Here is a 23557-nt window from a genome sequence, read left to right on the forward strand (position 1 = left end):
GAGCCACCGCGCCCAGCTACGTGTATGAATTGTTAATGCACTTTTCTTAGAGTTGTAAACTCCCATTTACCTGCCTCACTCTTGCAGTCAGTGGTTCTCAATTTTTAGTAGGAATCAAAAACAAAACTGGTAAATGCAGACTCTTGGGTTCCACCCCCAGAGAATCCGTAAACCGGGGGTGGAGTCTAGGAATCTGCATTTTAGAAAGTACCCAGGGCGATTCTGATACATGGGGAACATGTTTTAGGAAGCACTGCATGAGATTGTGAGCTTGAGCGTAGAGACTGTAATTTGGTCATCTGACTATAGCGCTCAGCACAAGGCCTGGTACAAAATAGGTGCTCAATAAGTGTTGAGTGACTGGATGAATGAGTGGATAGCTCGAGTAAAACAGCAAGGCTTCAGGTTAATCCACAGCCAAAGGTAATCTGAGAAAGGAACACTTAAAAGCTATATTTTATCTTTCTCCTGTAAGAACACAAAAAAGATCTTAATAGCTGATTTGAGGACTAGAGAAAGTGGAGAGTAAAAGGGGAAGGAAGGACACGGATTCTGAAAGGCAAACTAGAGAGGGGAAAAGGAACATCTCCAGTCACTAGACAGAGAAAACGATGCAAAGAAGCAGTGGTGTGGGATTCCATCCTAAGGAAATAATCGCACAACAGGCATTATGCATGAATGTTCACTGCAACAATATTTGAAATAGAAATGAAACAATCTAAATGTTATACACATCAAGCTCTTTTCTGCCTCAGGGCATTTGCATATGCTCTGCCAGATACAGAGACCACTTTTCCCCCAGCTCTTGGCCTAGCTGGTACCTTCCTGTCCTTCAGGTCCCAGTTTAAATGATACTTCTTCAACTAGGTCTTCCCTGACCATACTGTCTAAAGTAATAACTTATATTTTCTAGGGTAGTCTTCTGTTTCTTTTCTTTTTCTTTTTTTTTTTTGGGATGGAGTCTTGCTCTGTCGCCCAGGCTGGAGTGCAGCAGTGCAATCTTGGCTCAGTGCAAGCTCCACCTCCTCAGTTCACACCATTCTCCTGCCTCAGCCTCCCGAGTAGCTGGGACCACAGGTGCCTGCCACCTTGCCTGGCTAATTTTTTTTGTATTTTTAGTAGAGACGGGGTTTCACCATGTTAGCCAGGAGGGTCTTGATCTCCTGACCTCATGATCCACCTGCCTCAGCCTCCCAACGTGTTGAGATTACAGGCGTGAGCCACCACGCCTGGTCGTATTCTGTTTCTTTCATAGCACTTTCCATTTATTATTTTGTTTTCCTATTAACATTCCCTCCAAAATTTAAGCTTCGTGTGAATAGACTTATTCCTGGGGTTTAGCACAGTCTCACATATATGGTAGGTATCAAGTAAGTATCCATTGAATGAATGAATCAAGTCAGCCCTAGTGTTACAAAGTTTAATGACATAACATCCATTAGCAAATTAGACAATATATTTTAAGACTATGAGGAGTCGGCTGGGTGCGGTGGCTCATGCCTGTAATCCCAGCACTTTGGGAGGCTGAGGTCAGGAATTCTATACCAGCCTGACCAACAGGGGGAAACTCCATCTCTACTAAAAATACAAAATTAGCCAGGTGTGGTGGTGCATGCCTGTAATCCCAGCTACTCGGGAGGCTGAGGCAGGAGAATCACTCAAACCTGGGAGGCGGAGGTTATGGTGAGCCAAGATTGCACCATTGCACTCCAGCCTGGGCAACAAGAGCGAAAGCCCATCTCAAAAAAAAAAAAAAAAAGACTATGAGGAGTAAACAGGTTTCAGACTACCAAGATATACCAAACCAAACAGTAATCTTTGATGTTTGTAAAGGGGGATTCATTCCCTTATTTATTCATTCACCCAGTGGACATTTATTGAGCATTGATTATGTTCTAGTATTGAATAATAATACAATGTAGTAAGGACAAGTTGGAAATCGTATTAAAACATAATAATGTAGTAGAACTGGATATTATCTGAGCCAAAGCCCAAAGTGGAGTTAGCTGGTGTGTGAAGCGGGGATAGGCAGGGGCAGGTGGGAATGGTTTTGGGATGAGACTTCCACCTCAGATCATCGGGCATTAGATTCTCATGAGTGTGTAACCTAGATCCCTCTCATGCACAGTTCTTAATAGGATTGGCCTCCTATGAGAATCTGATGCTGCTCCTGAACTGACAGGAGGTGGAGCTCAGGTGGTAATGCTTGCTAATCTGCTCAACTCCTGCTGTGCTGCCAGGGTCCTTACAGGTCAAGACTGATAGTAGTCCGTGGCCCAGGGGATTGGAAACCCCTGCCCTAGTGATTCTGTAGGCATAAGAGTACACCACATCAGTCTTTACACATCCTGCAAATGGCTGGGAGGCGTGGCTCATGCCTGTAACCCCAGCACTTTGGAAGGCCAATACAGGTGGATCACTTGGGCCCAAGAGTTAGAGACCAGCCTAGGCAACATAGTTAGACCTTGTCTCTACAAAAAATCAAAAAATGAGGTGGGAGGATTGCTTGAGCCCAGGAGGTCAAGGCTGCAATGAGCTGTGATGGCCCTACTGCATTCCAGCCTGGGTGACAGGAGTAACACCCTCTCTCAAAAAAAAAAAAAAAAAAGGAAAAAAATGGAAAAAAACCACCGCATTCTGCAAACTGCATGGAGCATTTGAAACGCACAAACAGGTGTTCCTACCCAACACCTGTCTTGGGGCCCAAGAGTCCTATAAAGACTTAAACCAGACAATTCAAGTCTGATCATGTTTAGACCTGTCTGATGAACCAGACTGGGGAGTTTTCAAAGGTGGCTGGATTGGAGGGAAAGACAATGGATCAGTTGAAAGAAAATCAACCCTGGTCCCTGCCAGGTGAGGGGAAGGGTTTCTTCCTTTACATCCTAAATTCCATCTCTAGAAATACGCCTTATACTCAAACCCTCTCTGAGGGCTATAATATGGATCTTTGCTACAACCAGCCTTGCTTGTTATTTATACATATTCCTCCTAGTCCATGCCAAGAGGCTGTCTGGGCTAACCGAATTAAAAAAAAAATATATATATATATATATATGTATATATACATGTGAAATTTCAAAGTGAGGTGCTAAATCACTGTACATATATATGTGTGTATATATATATTTTTTTGTTTTTGTTTTTCTGTTAGTCTAAAATCTGTTTTAAAGTTCCTAAATCCCTTATCCCAATATAAAGGGGTCTGCAGATGGAGGATAGATAATTTGTGTGGAGATATTTCTGGCTATGAGTCCCCATTCCTCCTTGGGGAAGATGGAAAGGACATTACCTTTAACCACTCAAACCAAGTGACTGGGAGACGGGGCTTCCATGAGAATCTGAAATGCAGAATCCATACTATTGCAGTTAGGGAGTATCGTGACCAGGATATGCTTCCTGCCTGTGAAATCTAGCAAGAAGAGACAAGCCTGCTGGCTACTAGGTCCTGTTCAGCAGGGCCTCCTGGAGGTATAAAGGGACCCCAGGAAGAAGAAGCTAGACAAATGGCCATTAATAGATGCCTTTTCTAAGGGAACTGCAGGAGAGGGGCCGGTAGTGAACCCCTGAAGAGTGTATAAAAGCACCGCATGATGCTTTGATGATGGATAGAGATGGCTATAAACATCTGCGAGGCCCAGAAAGCACTAAGCTAGCTGTTACACTAGTTCAAAGAAGACTTTTCCCGCCCCCATCTTCCTCTCCATGTTAACGTGGAGACATGTTGAGTGACTGAAGTGAGCTGAGGATGACAGAGGGGGAAAAATAGAGGGGAAAAAACCCAGCCATTTTCCTCTTTCTTTCTTGCTGCAAGGTAACGGTCTGGAGCACCAAAACGATAGTCTCTTGCTGCTGTTAATCTGAGTCCATTCTTTTTTTTTTTTTTTTTTTCAGAGTCTCACTTTGTAGCCCAGGCTGGAGTGCAGTGACACGATCTTGGCTCATTGCAACCTCCGCCTGCTGGATTCAAGTGATTCTCATGCCTCAGCTTCCTGAGAAGCTGGGATTACAGGCGCCCGCCACCACACCCAGCTATTTTTTTTTTTTTTTTTTAGTAGAGATGGGGTGTTAGCGAGGCTGGTCTTGAATTCCTGACCTCAAGTGATCCACCCACCTTGGCTTCCCAAAGTGCTGGGATTACAGGCATGAGCCACCGCGCCTGGCCCATTCTGTTTTTTGTTTGTTTGTTTGTTTTTTTAGAAACAGAGTCTTGCTCTTTCACTCAGGTTGGAGTGCAGTGGTTTGATCATAGCTCACTGCAGCCTCAACTTCCTGGGCTGAAGCGATCCTCCTGGCTCAGCGTCCTTAGTAGGTAATACTATAGGCATGTGCCACCATTCCTGGCTAATTTGTTTAAAAAATTTTTTGTAGAGATGGGGACTTACTGTGTTGGCCAGGTTGGTCTTGAACTTCTGGCATCAAGCAGTCTTCCTACGTTAGCCTCCCAAAGTGCTGGGATTATAGGCTTGAGCTGCTGTGCTGAAGTTCCATACATTATTTTTAAAATATTGATTGGGCATCTATTATGTGCCAAAAGTTGAGCTAGACACTGGGAGGGACCCAAAGAACAATAATAAATGAACTCTGTCCAGAGCCTCTGTTCACAAACTCACATGTCGGGCAAGCAAGTAAAGAAATGGGGAGCAGCTGACTGCATAGAGTCAGTGCCACTATGACTTGTTTGTGAAGGATAAAAACTCTAAAAGTAGCCAGGTGTGGTGGTGCACTACTGTAGTCCCAACTCTTCCGAAGGGTCACTTGAGCCCAGGAGGTCGAGGTTGCAGTGAGCTGTGTTCAGGCCACTGCACTCCAACCTGGGCAACAGAGCAAGACTCTGTCTCAAAAAAAAGAAAAAAATGCTAAGCAGATAAGCCAAGCATGGTGGCATGTGGCTGTAGTCCCACCCACTCAGGAGGATGAGTCAGAAGAACCTCTTGAGCTTAGGAGTTTGAGACCAGTCTGGGCAGCATAGCAAGACCCCATCTCAAAAAAAATGCTAAGCAAAGTGGCGGGGGTGGGGTGGTGGTGGGGATTCCAAGCAGCATGTGCAGAGGTACAGCAGTGTGCTAGAGCATGGGATGTGTTAGGAATGCTGGACACTCCTCTTGCTGATGCTACCACTTGGTTGAATTGTGTAAATCTCCCTAGTCGGATTCCCTTTGTCAGCTGGATATTTTCTCCCTGGTCCTGACCCAGCCTCAGTAGGCAGTTCTTATTCCATTCCTAGCCCCCTCTCACTGACCAAGTCAGGCTCTAAGCGACCAGTGTACCCAAGCTTGAGATTCTTGAAGTGGATGACATCTTTTCCCTATCACTCAGGGCTTGGGCAATAAAGGATGTTCAGTCACAGTTCCCATAGGACCAGGTCCTCTCCTTCCTCAAAAATGGGCCCTTGGTCGGGCGTGATGGCTCATGCCTGTAATCCCAGCACTTTGGGAGGTGGAGGCAAGTGGATTGCTTGAGGCCAGAAGTTTGAGACCAGCCTGGCCAACATGGCGAAACCCTGTCTCTACTAAAAATACCGGGCCTGGTGTCGCTCACCTGTGATTCCAGCTACTCGGAAGGCTGAGGCACAAGAATTGCTTGAACCTGTGAGGAGGAGGTTACAATGAGCCGAGATTGTGCCACTGCACTCCAGCCTGGGTGACAGAGTGAGACTCTGTCTCAAAAAAAAAAAAAAAAAAAAAAAAAAAGGCGTGAGTGTGTGTGGGGCCCTTAACTATATTCTTTTTGTTTAAAAAAAAAAAAAATCCTGTAGCCAGGACTACATATGTGCGCCACCACATCCAGCTTGCTTTATGTTCTTGAACAACCTTCTTTCCCTCTCTGAGCCTCAAATTCCTCAGCTGCAACATGGGGATAATAATACTTACCAACTAGGGTTCTTATATGCAAAGTGGGAATTGGAATTAGATGGAGGGAAGGAGTGGGAAGGAGTGGAGGAGTCCAGCAAGGATCTGAGATTTCTGAGCTCAAGAATGACAACAAAGTTTCCGGTGATTAGAGAGGTTTCCTGTGATTAGAGAGATTGGGATGTGAGGGGAGAGGGGAACTTTCTCTTTTGAATATTTTTACAACGAACATGATTTAATTTTATAATTAAATGTATTTGGTATGAATATCATGCATCGATAAAGAGGTGTTTTAAATTTTTTTTTTTATTTTATAGAGACGAGCTTGTGCCAAGTTGCTCAGGCTGATCTCGATCTCCTGGGCTCAGGCAATCTTCCCGCCTCAGCCTCCCAAAGTGCCGGGATTACAGGCATAAGCCACCGCACCCGGCCTAATAAAGTTTTTAAAAAGCTTATGTTACTATATTGTGTGGAAAATCATCTAGGAGACTGATCAGAGTGGTTGCTTCTGGGGAGGACTGAAAGACCCAGGGTCTGGGGTGGGAGGAAGATGTTTTCTTTTGCATTCTTTTCTACTGTTTGAATTTTTAAAATCATGAATTTATATTACTTTTCTTCCTAATATGTATGACTTTTTAAAAGTTTTAGAATTATTTTAAAAATAAAAATATTTTCTAGAATAAATATGAAAAACATGTGGTTATTTTATTCATACCCCTCTACCCACAACAGACAGACACACGCAACAATCACACACAATTTCCAGCTTCAGATGATAGTACAGGTATTTGCAGCCCAGGGAAGAATTTGACCTATGGACAGAAGGCCCAGAGACAATCAACTCTAGCAAGCTGCAGCTCCCGAGTAGCTCAGCAGGGGGAGCCGTTGAGAGCGCGTCCTGAGCAGTGGCCGCTGCTGCGGAGTTCAGAAAAGAAACCAGGGGCCGGGTGCGGTGACTCAAGCCTGTAATCCCAGCACTTTGGGAGGCCGAGACGGGCGGATCACGAGGTCAGGAGATGAAGACCATCCTGGCTAACACGGTGAAACCCCGTCTCTACTAAAAAAATACAAAAAACTAGCTGGGCGTGGTGGCGGGCGCCTGTAGTCCCAGCTACCCGGGAGGCTGAGGCAGGAGGCGGAGCTTGCAGTGAGCCGAGATCGCGCCACTGCACCCCTGGGCGAGAGAGCGAGACTCCGTCTCAAAAAAAAAAAAAAAAAAAAAAAAAAAAAAAAACCAAGTTTACGGCGCAGGTGAGGGTAGGCAGAGGCGGCTCTGCTCTTGCCGGGGTTCTCAGGGTTCCCCGGGGTTGGGAGAAGGAGCACAGATGAAAAGGGAAGGGACTCTGGGCTTTCCTCCCGGCCAGCTCCTAACCTGTAGGGTGGTCTGTCCTCTCTTCACGTGGGAAGGGCTCTGGATTCAGAATTAGGGGCTTGGGTTGAATTCTAGCTCTCTCATCTTTAGCTGTGTGAACTTGTGCCAGTCACTTAACTACTCAGAGATTTAATTTCCTCATTTATGAAACAAGGACAATATTAACAACGGAAACTTTTTAAAAACAAAACAAAACTATGATTAGCCGGGTGCAGTGGCTTGCGCCTGTAGTCCCAACTATTCAGGAGGCTGAGAAGCGAGGATCGCTTGAGCTCAGGAGTTCGAGGCTGCAGTGAGCTGAGATCGCAACACTGCACTCCAGCCTGGGTGACAGAGTGAGACCCTGTCATAAAAAAAAAAAAAAGCAATAAAATTATAATTTATGAAGCACATACTATATTTTGGTCATTGAAAGGTGCTTTACATGTATAAACACATTACTTCTTTTTTTTTTTTTTTTTTTTTTTTTTTGAGACGAGTCTTGCTCTGTCACCCAGGCTGGAATGCAGTGGCCGGATCTCAGCTCACTGCAAGCTCCGCCTCCCGGGTTTACGCCATTCTCCTGCCTCAGCCTCCCGAGTAGCTGGGACTACAGGCGCCCGCCACCTCGCCCGGCTATTTTTTTGTATTTTTTAGTAGAGACGGGGTTTCACCGTGTTAGCCGGGATCGTCTCTCGATCTCCTGACCTCGTGATCCGCCCATCTCGGCCTCCCAAAGTGCTGGGATTACAGGCTTGAGCCACCGCGCCCGGCCAAACACATTACTTCTTATAACCACTCTGTGATACAGGGGTTTTGTTTGTTTGTTTGTTTTGTTGTTGTTGTTGTTTTGAGATGGAGTTTCGCTCTTACTGCCTAGGCTGGAGTACAGTGGCCGGATCTCAGCTCACTGCAACCTCTGCCCTTGGGTTCAAGCGATTCTCCTTCCTCAGCCTCCTGAGTAGCTGGGATTACAGGCGCCTACCACTACACTCAGCTAATTTTTTTCTATTTTTAGTAGAGACAGGGTTTCACCATGTTGGCCAGGCTGGTCTCAAACTCTTGACCTCAGGTAATCTGCCCACCTCAGCCTCCCAAAGTGCTGGGATTACAGGTGTGAGCCACAACACCCGGCCTGTTTTTTTTTATTTTTATAGAGACAGGTCCTGCTATGTTGCCCAGGCTGGTCTCGAACTACTGGGCTCAAGCAGTCCTCCCATCTCAGCCTCCCAAAGTGCTGAGATTACACGTGTGAGCCAGGTATGTTTTTACCGGTTTGCCCAGCCAGGTATATCATCATGATCCCCATTTTATACATGAGGAAACTGAGGCAGGGAGCGATGAAATAATTTGCTTGAGATTACATAGCTGATAAATGGGGGGAGCCAGGATTTGAAGGTGAGTGGCTTAGCTCTTAATCATTATGTCACTACTCTCCTGCTTAAAACATCCCATGGGGTTCCCAGCGCACTAAAAGTAAAGTCCAAGCCAGGCACGGTGGCTCACACCTGTAATCCCAGCACTTTGGGAGGCTGAGGCGAGTGGATCACCTGAGGTCAGGAGTTTGAGACCAGCCTGACCAATATGGTGAAACCCCACCCCTACTAAAAATACAAAAATTAGGTGGGATGTGGTGGCCCACGCCTGTAATCCCAGCACTTTGGGAGGCCAAGGTGGGCAGATCACAAGGTCAGGAGTTCGAGACCAGCCTGGCCAACATGGTGAAACCCCGTCTCTACTAAAAATACAAAAATTAGCCGGGCATGGTGACAGACACCTGTAATCCCAGCTACTTGGGAGCCTGAGGCAAGAGAATCGCTTGAAACCGGAAGGCGGAGGTTGCAGTGAGCTGAGATCCTGCCATTGCACTCCAACCTGGGCAACAGAGCAAGACTCTTGTCTCAAAAAAAAAAAAAAAAAGAAAAAAGAAAAAGAAAAGAAAATCCAGCTCCCTTTCCAGGGCTTACAAAGTCATACATGATGTGGTTCTGGCATGATCTGACCTCACCTCCTGCCATTGCCCACTTTGTTCACTCTGCTTCAGCCACACTAACTCCTCCTTACCTCAGATGTACCGAGTGCATTCCTGCCTCAGGGCCTTTGCAACTCCTGTTCCCTCCACCTGGAATGCTTGTCCACCAGACTTCAGTATGGCTCATTTTCTCACTACATCTGGGTCTCTGCCCAAACATCACCCCCTCAAAGGGCATTTATTTCTAAAATAGACACCTCTTTGACCATGCTTAATTTTTCTTCACAGCACTTAGCATTCTCTTATGTGTGTGTTTGTCTGTCTATTCCACCAGAATGTGAGAAGAGACAAACAAATGCATAAGAGAAATTTCAGACAAACCACTTGGTTTGTCTTGTCCATGGCTAGATACCCAGAACTCAGACCTGGGGCCCATCCCATGGTAGGCACCCAATAAGTATTTGCTGAATAGTTAAGTAGATAAAGAAATGAATACCCAATGTCACCCAACTGGCAAATAGTAGAAGTGGAACACTGCGTTGTTTGGTCCCAGCGCCTGTGCTCTCAGCCACTGTGCTGTGCAGGACTGACTCCCAGAGAGATCTCGGGAGGTTCAGATAGCTTCATGAATGGGAAGCCATTTTGAAAACTGACAAGTGCTTGAAAAAAGGGATTATTATTATTATCACTCAGTTCACTGTTTGCTCATCTGGGGACATAATAAAAAAGGGATAATAATAATCTGACAGGCTGGGCACAGTGTCTCACGCCTGTAATCCAAGCACTTTGGGAGGCTGAGGTAGGCGGATCATTTGAGGTCAGGAGTTCAAGACCAGCCTGGCCAGCATGGTGAAACCCCGTCTCTACTAAAAATACAAAAATTAGCCAGGGGTGGTGGTGCGTGCCTGTAGTCCCAGCTACTTGGGAGGCTGAGACAGGAAAATCACTCGAACCTGGGAGGCGGAGGTTGCAGTGAGCCGAGATCACGCCATTGCACTCCAGCCTGGGTGACAGAACTAGACTCTGTCTCCAATAATCATCATCATCATCATCATCATCATCATCATCATCATCTGGCCTAGTGACTTTATAAGGATGTTTTATGGAACACCAATGAGATAATGGATGGGGAAACATACAAGCAAAAGGCTCTACATGGCAGAAGGGGCTGCAGAGATTACTTCCATGTCAGTGGCTTCCCAAGGCTCCCATCCTCTACCTCAAGTTTGACATTAATATTGCTGACAGGAGAGGGGGAGGTTGGGGGACACGGGGGACCCAGGGACGTTGTGTCCCTGTAATTAAACATGTCGGGACTGAAGCACTGCCAGCGGCAGCATCTGGTTGCAATTACCAGAGGGAACCAAAGTGATTAGTCACCTTTATAGTGAGAGCCAGGCAGGAACCCCGGGCTCCTCTCTGGAGAGGGCCTTCTAACCAAGCTCAGAGTCCCCTTTCCCTGCTCCCACCCTGTTTCTGGGAGTTCCCTGGTCCTCAAACAATAGTCCTGGCCCCAAGACTCCTCCATGTCCCCAAAGTCCCAGCCCAATGGTGAGACGTTGACTGAAAGGAATACTGTAACTTCCCCCAATGCCCTATCACTTCTCATGTTTCTAAGGACCAGATTAGGCTTGTGTGGTATAAAATGTGTTGAAGCCAAAATTAGATTTAAAAAATAATTTAACCTTTCTGAACTTAAATTTATTTATCTTTAAAATGAGGGTATTGGGCCAGGCGTGTTGGCTCATGCCTGTAATCCCAGCACTTTGAGAGGCCAAGGTGGGCAGATCACTTGAGGTCAGGAGTTTGAGAACAGCCTGGCCAACACAGTGAAACTCTGTCTCTACTAAAAATACAAAAATTAGCTAGGCATGGTGGTGCACACCTGTAATCCCAGCTACTCAGAAGGCTGAAGCAGGAGGGCCCCTTGAACCCAGGAGATGGGGGTTGCAGTGAGCTGAGATCGTGCCACTGCACTCCAGCCTGGGTGACAGAGCGAGACTCATCTCAAAAAAATTAAAAGAAGTTACTTTCGGCCAGGTGTGATGATTCACACCTGTAATCCCAGCACTTTGGTAAGCCAAGGCGGGCAGATCACTTGAGCCCAGAAATTTGAGACCAGCCTGGGCAACATGACGAGACCCCGTCTCTACAAAAAATACAAAAATTAGCTGGGCATCGTGGTGTGCACCTGTAGTCCTAGTTACTTGGGAGGCTAAGGTGGGAGGATCACCTGAGCCCCATGATCACGCCATTGCACTCCAACCTGGGCAACAGGTGAGACCCTGTCTCAAAAAACAACAATGAAAACCAGTACCTTCACAGCATTGTCATGAAGATAAAGAACACATAAATGCAATGGAGTACAAAACCCAGAGTCTAGTTGACTGGAATAAGTGCTTAAAAAAAATAGCTATTATTGGCCGGGTGCAGTGGCTCACACCTGTAATCCCAGCACTTTGGAAGGCCAAGGCAGGCAGATCACGAGGTCAGGAGATTGATACCATCCTGGCTACCACGGTGAAACCCGATCTCTACTAAAAATACAAAAATTAGATGGGCGTGGTGACATGCCGCTGTAGTCCCAGCTACTTGGGAGGCTGAGGTGGGAGAATCGCTTGAACCTGGGAGGCAGAGGTTGCAGTGAGCCAAGATCATGCCACTGTACTGCAGCCTGGGTGACAGAGCAAGACTCCGTCTAAAAAAAAAGCTACTATTAATAATTGCCATTAATACATTAATAGTTGATGACTTTATGGAATTTATTTTTATTTTTTAGTAGAGACAGGGTTTCACCATGTTAGCCAGGATGGTCTCGATCTCCTGACGTCGTGATCCGCCCACCTCAGCCTCCCAAAGTGCTGGGATTACAGGTGTGAACCACGGGCCTGGCCGCAATTTATTTCATTGAATCTCCAACAAGAGTCCTGTGAGGTAAACACTATCATTATCCCTGTTTAGAGTTTCAGAGGGGTTTAGAGGCCTCCCAAGATCACACAATGCATAAATAGCAGAACCAAGATTCAAAACCCGGTCTGTTTGTCTCCAGAATCCTTGCTTTTTATCAAGCCACATACAGAGATGTCGTGGTTGTTCAACTCATTCATTTATTCACGCTCTGAGCTTAAAAAATGCTTAAGAAGTGGCAAGACAATTCTTCCCTTTAAGGAACTTAGAGTCTAATGGGAAAGGCAAGTTATGTCCACAAATAACTACACTTCAAAGTAGAAAATGATGATTTTTGTAAATAAGGGCCAGTTAGAGATTCATTTACTCATATAATACGTACTGACAGCTGCCATGTGCTGGGCCCAGTGCCAAGCACTGGGTATAATTGACAGATAAATATGGTACAGTCTAGTTATAATCTAATGGGAGAGACAGGTATGTAAAGAAATTATTATAGTTATAAGGAATTAAGTTATGATTTTAAAATATGAAAAAATACAGAGCAGAAGAAACAAATTGTGTTGGCATAGGGGGCAGAGGCAGAGACTGAATAAACATTCAGCTGCCAAAAAATGTAAAAGAGCACAGAAAATGTGCGATGGCAGCTCAGGGGGAGTGTGCATTTTCTGGAGGATGCAAGAAGGCTTCATGGAGGAGGTGGCACGTGAGTTGGCACTTGTTTGATGGGTAGCTTTTAGTAGAGGGAGGGTTAAACCAGAGAGAGCTTGGAGGCCTAGAAGCCAGTTATAGGGGAGAATCATAGCGGGACAAGCAGTGAGGAGGACAGGGCAATGATGGAGGGAGTGAAGGGAGGGATGCCAGAGAGGACTGGTTCAGGGGTAACAAATCCATTATTTCAATTTTTAAATTTTTATTAATATTATTTATTTACCTACTTATTTTTTGTGTGTGTGATGGACTCTAGCTCTGTCACCTAGGCTGGAGCACAGTGGTGCGATCTTGGCTCACTGCACACCTTTGCCTCCACACCCGGCTAATTTTTTGTATTTTATTACAGATGCCTGTAATTCCAGCACTTTGAGAGGCCAAGGTGGGTGGATCACTTGAGCTCAGGAGTTTGAGACCAGCCTGGCCAACATGGTGAAACTCCGTCTCTACCAAAAATACAAAAAATAGATAGGCATGGTGGTGTGCACCTGTAGTCCCAGCTACTCGGGAGGCTGAGGCAGGAGAATCGTTTGAACTCAGGAGGCAGAGGTTACAGTGAGCCAAGATCATGCCACTGCACTCCAGCCTAGGTGACAGCGCGAGACTCTGTCTCAAAAAAAAAAAAAAAAAAAAAAAAGCAAAAAAAAAAAAAGAAAAGCCTAGCTGACTATTGCTTCTCCCCGGCCGTCCTTCTTACAGCGTAACAAGTGTTGTTGCAGTGAAATGTACAGAAGGGGTAATTGGCCCTGTCTGGGGACCAGGAAAGACTTCCCGAAGGAGGTGAATATTCAGCTAAACTTCTCAGGATGTGGAGTGCTTCCTCCAGTTGTGGGAGAGAGAGAGGAGGAGATTTCAGGTGAAGTGAACAGCTTTCCCCGCTGACCCTGGGGTAAGTTGCCCAGGAGCTCTATCGCACAGGTCCCCCAGAGGAAGGGAGCTTCCATACTTCAATGGGTTTTCATTTAGAATACTCTTGAGTTCAGCTGGAATTCAGAACTTCCAGACTTACCAGAAAAGCATCATGTGGGAAATTGTGCCGGGCGCGGTGGCTCACGCCTATAATCTCAGCGCTTTAGGAGACCGAGGCAGGTGGATCACGAGGTCAGGATATGGAGACCATCCTGGCTAACACGGTGAAACCCCGTCTGTGCTACAAACATAAAAAATCAGCCGGGCGTGGTGGCGGGGGCCTGTAGTCCCAGCTACTCGGGAGGCTGAGTCGGGAGAACGGCGTGAACCTGGGAGGCGGAGCTTGCAGGGAGCCGAGATCGCGCCACTGCACTCCAGCCTGGGCTACACAGCGAGACTCCGTAGAAAAAAAGAAAAAAGAAAAAAGAAAAGCATCATGGCTTTTCCAGCCTCCTGTAGGGGCCGCTGCTGCCCCAGACTCAGCCAGTCTCTTCTAAGAAAACTCGGAGGACGTCTTTGCCGGAGTGGAGGTGGGGTACACCCTGGACCTGCCGCCATCCAAGGAGTGGACTTAAGGGCGGCAGTGCCCCCAAGCCTGAAGAATATGCACTCAGTCAATGGCATTTGGTGGCAAGGAGGGGGTGTAGTGGGCACAGATATTTTTCAGTCTCTGGGTCACCACAAGTTTATTAAAATAAAAGAAAATGTGGGTAAATGCTGCCATCTGTGCTGTCCCTACTCCCAATACACACACACACACACACACACACACACAGAGGCACACACACACAGACACACATAAACACACACATACAACAAATCAGGTCCCAGGCTAGATGCAGGAGTTGAAACTGCTTTAAAAACACTCTAAGGACTTAACTACAAACCCACACTCCCCATGCTTCTGGGGCTTAAGATCTTTGAGCTCATTCTTCAGCATCTCTCCTTGGGAAGGTGGGGTGGGCTGCTCCATGAGGTGGAGGTGAAGACCCCTGAGTCTGCTCCATGGAGGGGGAGGCCCCCTAAGCCTAGAGTCCCGCTGCGGGGCTCTGTGCCAAGAGCCCCCGTGAGCCATGGCCTCGAAAGGGCAGCGGTGATTTTTTTCACATAAATATATCGCACTTAAATGAGTTTAGACAGCATGACATCAGAGAGTAATTAAATTGGTTTGGGTTGGAATTCCGTTTCCAATTCCTGAGTTCAGGTTTGTAAAAGATTTTTCTGAGCACCTGCAGGCCTGTGTGTGTGTGTGTGTGTGTGTGTGTGTGTGTGAAGTATTTTCACTGGAAAGGATTCAAAACTAGGGGGAAAAAAAAACTGGAGCACACAGGCAGCATTACGCCATTCTTCCTTCTTGGAAAAATCCCTCAGCCTTATACAAGCCTCCTTCAAGCCCTCAGTCAGTTGTGCAGGAGAAAGGGGGCGGTCGGCTTTCTCCTTTCAAGAACAAGTTATTTTCAGCTGCTGACTGGAGACGGTGCACGTCTGGATACGAGAGCATTTCCACTATGGGACTGGATACAAACACACACCCGGCAGACTTCAAGAGTCTCAGACTGAGGAGAAAGCCTTTCCTTCTGCTGCTACTGCTGCTGCCGCTGCTTTTGAAAGTCCACTCCTTTCATGGTTTTTCCTGCCAAACCAGAGGCACCTTCGCTGCTGCCGCTGTTCTCTTTGGTGTCATTCAGCGGCTGGCCAGAGGATGAGACTCCCCAAACTCCTCACTTTCTTGCTTTGGTACCTGGCTTGGCTGGACCTGGAATTCATCTGCACTGTGTTGGGTGCCCCTGACTGGGGCCAGAAAGCCCAGGGGACCAGGCCAGGATTGGCCAAAGCAGAGGCCAAGGAGAGGCCCCCCCTGGCCCGGAACGTCTTCAGGCCAGGGGGTCACAGCTATGGTGGGGGGGCCGCCAATGCCAGGGCAAAGGGAGGCACCGGGCACACAGGAGGCCTGACACAGCCCAAAAAGGATGAACCCAAAAAGCTGCCCCCCAGACCGGGTGGCCCTGAACCCAAGCCAGGACACCCTCCCCAAACAAGGCAGGCTACAGCCCGGACTGTGACCCCAAAAGGACAGCTTCCCGGGGGCAAGGCACCCCCAAAAGCAGGATCTGTCCCCAGCTCCTTCCTGCTGAAGAAGGCCAGGGAGCCCGGGCCCCCGCGAGAGCCCAAGGAGCCGTTCCGCCCGCCCCCCATCACACCCCACGAGTACATGCTCTCGCTGTACAGGACGCTGTCCGATGCTGACAGAAAGGGAGGCAACAGCAGCGTGAAGTTGGAGGCTGGCCTGGCCAACACCATCACCAGCTTTATTGACAAAGGGCAAGGTGAGGGGGCGGGGTGGCAGGGGCACGGCTCAGAGGGAGGGGCATCTGCATGAATGGAGGGGCTTTCAAAGCCCTGGCACTGCCCTGGTGGGAGACACTGTGTGCATCTGGCCCGGGGTGGGTGTATGGGGACACTCACACATATCTCACACATAGCAGATCCCGAGCTGCCCACACATCAGGGCTGGAGGGCACCTAGGAATCACCAGGTTCAACGCCTGCAAGGTGCAGGGCGGGCACTAAAGCCTAGAGAGGAGACAACACCTGCCAGTTGGTGGCAGAGTTGGAGACCGGATTCCAAGACTTGATTCCCCAGCTGTGCATCTGTCCCTGCTGGGCTGGCCGAACTTTCCACGCTCCAGGGGTTTGTAGGTGGTCTCAGATGGCAGAGAAAGAAATGAATCTTGAGGTCCCCGTGGTTCTGCAACTTTGCCCTCAGGCAAGGGGATAGAGGAGGCAAGAGAGGTGCTCACAGTAAATGGGGCATCTTGGAGTCATGGAATGATGTTCGAATATATGGAGAGGGAGCAGACCTAGGGTCTAACTCGCAGTGTGACCTTGGGAAAGCCCCTTCTCACTTGGGGTCTCTGTTTTCCCATCTGTACACCTATATGGGGTTGGACAGGGTGGTTTCTGAGAGCGCTTCCGACATGAAAACTTTAGGTCCTGTCCTGAACACGCCTCATTCTCCTTACATTAACTCGGGAGACTACCTGCTCCCCTCTGTCTCTCTCTGCTCCCCTCTGTCTCTCTCTGCTCCCCTCTGTCTCTCTCTGCTCCCCTCTGTCTCTCTCTGCCCACCTAGTGTTACTGTTGCAGCTTTTCCTCTCCACTTGCTGTGTGATCTAAGCAAGTCCCTCCCGCTCTGAGGGCCTCAGTTTCTTCCTAGTGTGAAGAGGGAGGTGGGCTGTTGGTCGCTCAAGTTGCCTGCAGCTCATTTGCTCTGGTCCTAGGCTGGCAGGGTGGGGGAGGGGTCAGAGGGTGGGAGAGGTTTCTCATTAGAGCTGGCCTGGAGGGGGCTGCCGTGGCGGGGGGTGGGGGGGTGGGAGAGGCACAGAGGCAGCAGGTCTGGCTGAGGTGGGGGAGGTGGTCTGGCTGCCTGCCCAGCCAGGGAAAGCTGTGACCCCTTGGGGGCTCATAAAATAAGTCCTTGTGCCCCCCAGCACTAAGGGAGCTTCGAGAGGGGGAGATGGGGAGTTTAAAGGCCTAATTAGTCACCTTCTAGAGCAATATATGAAAGCTCCCCGATGGCAAATTGGTATTCAGGAAGGAGGGCATGCTGATTCAGAGATACTACTGAGCTTCTCACATAAACATACACAGCCTTATGTTTATACAGACGTGCTGAATGACACATGTACACGCATGCTGACTCACACACGTACACACATGCTGAATCACACATGTACACACATGCCGAATCACACATGTACACGCATGCCGAATCACACATGTACGCATGTGCACACACACCTTCTTACATACACGTGTACACAAGATCGATTATGCACATACATACATATATGTGCTCTTCAAATAGTACACAAGCCCAATCATTTATACATATAATGCATCATTAACGTATACTCTTTCATATTCACACATGAACCCAACATTAACGTATACTCTTTCATATTCACACATGAACCCAACATTAACGTATACTCTTTCATATTCACACATGAACCCAATCACACACACACATACAACTGTAACACACGCACACACTCAGGAGAGTAAGACACATAGGCAACAAAATCCTTGCACTGGGAAGCCAGGAAAATTGGGCTGTAGGTCAGTGTGGACCAGCTTTGACATTAAGTTGCTATGTGACCTTAGTCAAGTCACTCCCCATCTCTGTGCCTCATCTGTAAAACAAGAGCACTAAGGTCTCCTTTAAGGGATGATGGAAGCAGCTGAGAATTTGAGCAAGTCATCTAACTTCTCTGAACCTTGGGATTCTCCTCCAGAAAAGCATGGGTTTTTTTTGTTGTTGCTGTTTATTTGTTTTGTTGTTGTTTGTTTGTTTGTTTTTTAGCCAGGGTGTCTCTCTGTTGCCCAGGCTGGAGTGCAGTAGTGAATTCATGGCTCACTGAAGCCTCGACCTCCCTGGGGTCAGTCAATCCTCCCACCTCAGCCTCCTGAGTAGCTGGGACTACATGTGCACGCCACCATGCCTGGTTAGTTTTTGTATCTTTTTGTAGAGACAGAGTGTCACCATGTTGTGCAGGCTAGTTTCAAACTCCTGAGCACAAGCAATCTGCCCACCTCAGCCTCCCAAAGTGCTGGGATTACAGGTGTGAGCCACTGTGCCCAGTCAACAAGAGTAATTTTAATGCCCACTCCACCTATCTTGCAAATGAGATACCACGTTAGCTCATGGCTGGGAGAGAGAGAGGTAGAAGGCAGTTACAAGGCTGATAAATATCTGATAACATGTAGATCATGACACAAACACCAGAAGCAGGCAAATCATCCCCAGCCACATCTACAGGTGAATACCCCTACTTGGTTGGCTACATAGGAGGTGCTCTCATTTTGAAAAAGGCTCTCAGTGGTTTGGCTCTTGGCTTCTGTCAGAATGGGGCAGAGGTGAAAGAAAGCTCTCTGGACGGGGAGAGAGCTGGGGCCTTCCCCTGCAGCCTCGAAGTGACTGACTCCCTTGGTGAGGTTGCAGGGAATGACTTCTGGGTGTTCTCTCTAGATGACCGAGGTCCCGTGGTCAGGAAGCAGAGGTACGTGTTTGACATTAGTGCCCTGGAGAAGGATGGGCTGCTGGGGGCCGAGCTGCGGATCTTGCGGAAGAAACCCTCGGACACGGCCAAGTCAGCGGCCCCCGGAGGCGGGCGGGCTGCCCAGCTGAAGCTGTCCAGCTGCCCCAGCGGCCGGCAGCCGGCCGCCTTGCTGGATGTGCGCTCCGTGCCAGGCCTGGACGGATCTGGCTGGGAGGTGTTCGACATCTGGAAGCTCTTCCGAAACTTTAAGAACTCGGCCCAGCTGTGCCTGGAGCTGGAGGCCTGGGAACGGGGCCGGGCCGTCGACCTCCGTGGCCTGGGCTTCGACCGTGCTGCCCGGCAGGTCCACGAGAAGGCCCTGTTCCTGGTGTTTGGCCGCACCAAGAAACGGGACCTGTTCTTTAATGAGATTAAGGCCCGATCTGGCCAGGACGATAAGACCGTGTATGAGTACCTGTTCAGCCAGAGGCGAAAACGGCGGGCCCCACTGGCCACTCGCCAGGGCAAGCGACCCAGCAAGAACCTTAAGGCTCGGTGCAGTCGGAAGGCACTGCATGTCAACTTCAAGGACATGGGCTGGGACGACTGGATCATCGCACCCCTTGAGTACGAGGCTTTCCACTGCGAGGGGCTGTGCGAGTTCCCTTTGCGCTCCCACCTGGAGCCCACGAACCATGCAGTCATCCAGACCCTTATGAACTCCATGGACCCCGAGTCCACACCACCCACCTGCTGTGTGCCCACGCGGCTGAGTCCCATCAGCATTCTCTTCATTGACTCTGCCAACAACGTGGTGTATAAGCAGTATGAGGACATGGTCGTGGAGTCGTGTGGCTGCAGGTAGCAGCACTGGCCCTCTGTCTTCCTGGGTGGCACATCCCAAGAGCCCCTTCCTGCACTCCTGGAATCACAGAGGGGTCAGGAAGCTGTGGCAGGAGTATCTACACAGCTTGCATGAAAGTGGATTCCAATAAGCTTGCTCGCTCTCCGAGTGTGACTTGGGCTAAAGGCCCCCTTTTATCCACAAGTTCCCCTGGCTGAGGATTGCTGCCCGTCTGCTGATGTGACCAGTGGCAGGCCCAGGCCCAGGGAGACAGACTCTGAATGGGACTGAGTCCCAGGAGACAGTGTTTTCCAATGAGACTCAGCCCACCATTTCTCTTCACCTGGGCCTCCTCAGCCTCTGGACTCTCCTAAGCACCTCTCGGGAGAGCCACAGGTGCCACTGCCTCCTCAAGTCACATTTGTGCCTGGTGACTTCCTATCCCTGGGATAGATGAGAAGCTGACTGGGCAAGCGTGGGAGAGAAGAGGAGAGGGCTTGGACAGGGTTGAGGAGTGTGGGGCTGTTAGACTGTTAGATTTAAATGTATGTTGATGAGATAAAAAGCAAAACTGTGCCTAAAACTGTGGCATATTTCTTGTTTACTCCAGGGGACCCAGTGACCCGTTGAAGAATTTCTGACCCAGGGAGGGGAGGTGGGTTGCTTCATGTATAAACTCAGTTTTCAGAGCCCCATCCCCACCCCCACTCCTGGAAACTGAAGCAGATTGGGACAGAGAGTACAGCTTAGCAGGGCCAGTGCTCACCTCTAACCCCATTCCTGTTCCTTCCAAAGGCCCCTGGGTCCCGAGCTCTATTTTCTCCATTAGGGCCTGGCAACAGAATTTTATTTTCTTCTTGACATTCCTTAGTCACGTTTGTTGTCTCCAAAATAGATCCCTAAAAGGGAGGGAAATTGGGGATTTCATTTCTTCTAAAATCATTCCTACATCATTCACCAATATCTGCCTGCCCCTGCCACCCCCATACTCACAGAATTACCTGGGCACCATTGAAAGAGTCCTCTATCTCTCCCCTGGGAAATCTGGGCTGCCAAGGCTCTCCTCCTCCCTGTTGGGGCATGTCCTCTCACCAGTAACCACTGCTCCTCACATGACCCTGTCTGTGGCTCTGTTGCCCTCCAGCTTGGCACCCTCACTGCTTACCCATCAGCCCCCAGCTCCAGAAACAGAATTGGAGCCCCCTGCCTTTATATTACACATTCTATAAATACATAATTATACATCAGATAAATAAACTCCCCGCTAACCTCAGACAGACCAATGCCAGGCACATCCTGACAATGTTTCCTGCTTGGGGCTTGGCCCAGAGTAAATGCTCACTTCCTTTTCTCAGCTGGAATCTTTGGGGAGGCACAGGGCACAGACTTTTGGGAGGGGAACACAGACCTCTGGTGGGGAAACAGGCACCTGGGTTCCTTGGGCTGAGGACTCTGGTTCTACCTGGTTGAAGAGACACAGGGAGAACCAGGAGCAGTCTAAGCCTCCGCTTCCCACCCAGCGAACCTCAACACTTCCCCCACCTCCCTCCAGCTGGGTATTTGATTCCCGGGGCTCCTTGCCAAAGCTGTTTCAACAGTAGGGATTCCCACCCAGCTATGGGCAGACCTCATGCCCTTTCCCTACAGGCCTGAAGCTTGAGCACAGTGCGGGAGTAGCCCACCTTTGAGCTGCCTCCTTGGTCCGGAGGCTATTACCTCTCTCTGAGGGGCCAGACTGAGCCTGGAACCTCCCCTCGCTGGCCAGGCTTCATTGTGTTTGGCTAGTGGTGGGCCTGGCAGCTCTGGAAGTAAACAAAGGAGCTACCGTGGCAGACAGAGCTGTGGTATGTGTGAGGGGAGAATGGGCCTGGAAGGGAGGTGCTGGGGAAGCCAGTGAGTGGGCTGGGGATCCAGGGGGAGCAGTATAGAAGCTGGGGGGCCAGAAACCCAAGGGCAGAGAGATAAGATGAAGGGGTCACAGGTGGGGCTGGCTCCCACAAGTATTATTTCCTGAGCTGCGTGTCCCTGGTTTCTTGGAAAGTTCTGACCGAACTGGAGCTTCTCTCTGCCTTAGCCCCGTCAGAGAGGTTCGTGTCATCTGAGCCACAGTGCTCCTCCCGCTGAAGGCCTGGGCTCCCAATGGACTGTTTGGATTGACACCCTAGGAGTTTCCTCTACCACCTCAACCTGCCCCAGGGCTCTCTTTCAGACTGTGGACCCTCCTGCCTTTTCCCACCCAGACTCTGGGGATGCGATCAGGTCATCCATCCTAACCACAGGATCTGTTCAAGGGCCTCCTTGGAAAACACTGTCCCCCAGCCACCCACCTCCAACCGCAACCATAACAAGCTGCAAACTGGTACTGTTCATTCTAGCCCCAAAGGGTACAAGGCATCTATCATACTTGAGAGTTCGTAAACACTCTCCCGCCCGTGGTCTCTCAGCTCTGAAGGCTGCACAGTTTCAAAATTTTAGTTCTGTCACTTAGAGTTAGAGGCCTCGGGCAAGTAACTTAATTCCATGAACCTTGGTTTCCTCATTAGTAAAAAAAAAAAAAAAAAAGAGGGTAAACAGTATGTTTATTTCATGGCGCTAACTGCAAGGATATGAGAAACACTCAACACAGTAGCAGGCACAGAGGTGGCACTCAGGATGTGTTAGCTGTTATCATTACCATGCCTTGCATAGTGAAGCAGGTAAGGCAAGAACTCTCCACCCTCACTTTTTACAGATGGGGAAGCTGATACCCAAAGGGACAGAGTGATAACTACGGGTTCCTGCAGTTCTGCATTTTTCTTCTTGTTCTTGTTCTTCCTCTTGTTCTTCTTCTTGTTCTTCTTGTTCTTGTTCTTGTTCTTCTTCTTCTTCTTTTAAGACAGGGTCTTTCTTGCTTTGTTGCCCAGGCTGGAGTTCAGTGTTACAATCATAGCTCACTTGCAGCTTTCACCTTGGCCTCCCAAGTACCAGGACCACAGGTGTGTGCCACCACATCTGGCTAACTGTTAAACTTTTTTTTTTTTTTTTTAAAGAGATGAGGTCTCACTATGTTGCCCAGGCTGGTCTTGAACTCCTGGCCTCAAGCAATCCTCCTACCTTGGCCTCCCAAAGTTCTGGATCACAGGCATGAGCCATCGCACCTGGCCCTCATTGGTTTTTGTTTGTTTGTTTCTTTTTGGTTTTTGTTTTTGTTTTGAGACAAAGTATTCCTCTGTCGCCTAGGTTGGAGTGCAGTGGCACAATGTCAGCTCACTCACTGCAACCTCTGCCTCCTGGGTTCAAGGGATTCTCCTGCCTCAGCCTCCCAAGTAGCTGGGACTACAGACGCATGCCGCCATACCAGGCTAATTTTTGTATTTTTAGTAGAGATAGGGTTTCATCGTGTTGGCCAGACTGCTCTTGAGCTCCTGGCCTCAAGCGATCCTCCTACCTTGGCTTCCCAAAGTGCTGGGATTACAGGTGTGAGCCACTGCCCTGGGGCCTCAGTGTTCTTTATACCATTCTTGCGCTGCTCTCTGGGCCCTTGACTCCACTGACTGCAGTCCTGGCAAACTGTTGAATCACCTCCCTGGGTCTTGGCTCCTTGGTCTTAAAAGTTTCTCCTTGGCCGGGCGCGGTGGCTCAAGCCTGTAATCCCAGCACTTTGGGAGGCCGAGACGGGCGGATCACGAGGCCAGGAGATCGAGACCATCCTGGCTAACACGGTGAAACCCCGTCTCTACTAAAAAATACAAAAAACTAGCCGGGCGCGGTGGCAGGCGCCTGTAGTCCCAACTACTCGGGAGTCTGAGGCAGGAGAATGGCGTGAACCCGGGAGGCGGAGCTTGCAGTGAGCTGAGATCCGGCCACTGCACTCCAGCCTGGGCGGCAGAGCGAGACTCCGTCTCAAAAAAAAAAAAAAAAAAAGTTTCTCCTTGGGGACACACAGTGCTGTTAGTTTCTTGGGAGGAATAGCTAAGCAGAGTTTAGGGCA

The 23557-nt window shown here is 48.9% G+C and overlaps 3 protein-coding genes across 3 annotated transcripts in view; all 3 read left to right on the forward strand.

The window, feature by feature from the left end:
• Positions 1-23557, forward strand: part of LOC126964261 (ubiquinol-cytochrome-c reductase complex assembly factor 1) — a 292878-nt gene that overhangs the window by 139379 nt on the left and 129942 nt on the right. The gene's annotated exons all lie outside the window — the stretch shown is intronic.
• The window catches only part of MMP24OS (MMP24 opposite strand), a 194325-nt gene that overhangs the window by 13782 nt on the left and 156986 nt on the right, over positions 1-23557 (forward strand). The gene's annotated exons all lie outside the window — the stretch shown is intronic.
• Positions 14882-20170, forward strand: GDF5 (growth differentiation factor 5). The gene is made up of 2 exons (XM_050807149.1): positions 14882-16029; positions 18734-20170. The coding sequence occupies exons 1-2, from the start codon at positions 15405-15407 to the stop codon at positions 19606-19608; spliced, it is 1500 nt and encodes a 499-aa protein (XP_050663106.1). The 5' UTR covers positions 14882-15404; the 3' UTR covers positions 19609-20170.

Source organism: Macaca thibetana, chromosome 10 (assembly GCF_024542745.1).
Source record: "Macaca thibetana thibetana isolate TM-01 chromosome 10, ASM2454274v1, whole genome shotgun sequence".
In the NCBI taxonomy this organism is placed as follows: Eukaryota; Metazoa; Chordata; class Mammalia; order Primates; family Cercopithecidae; genus Macaca; species Macaca thibetana.

Excerpts from the sequence above, each read along its gene's own strand:
- GDF5 (XM_050807149.1), top strand. The coding sequence starts at position 15,405 with ATGAGACTCCCCAAACTCCTCACTTTCTTGCTTTGGTACCTGGCTTGG. Across the intron at positions 16,030-18,733 it reads CTTTATTGACAAAGGGCAAG|ATGACCGAGGTCCCGTGGTC; the intron begins GTGAGGGGGCGG and ends TGTTCTCTCTAG.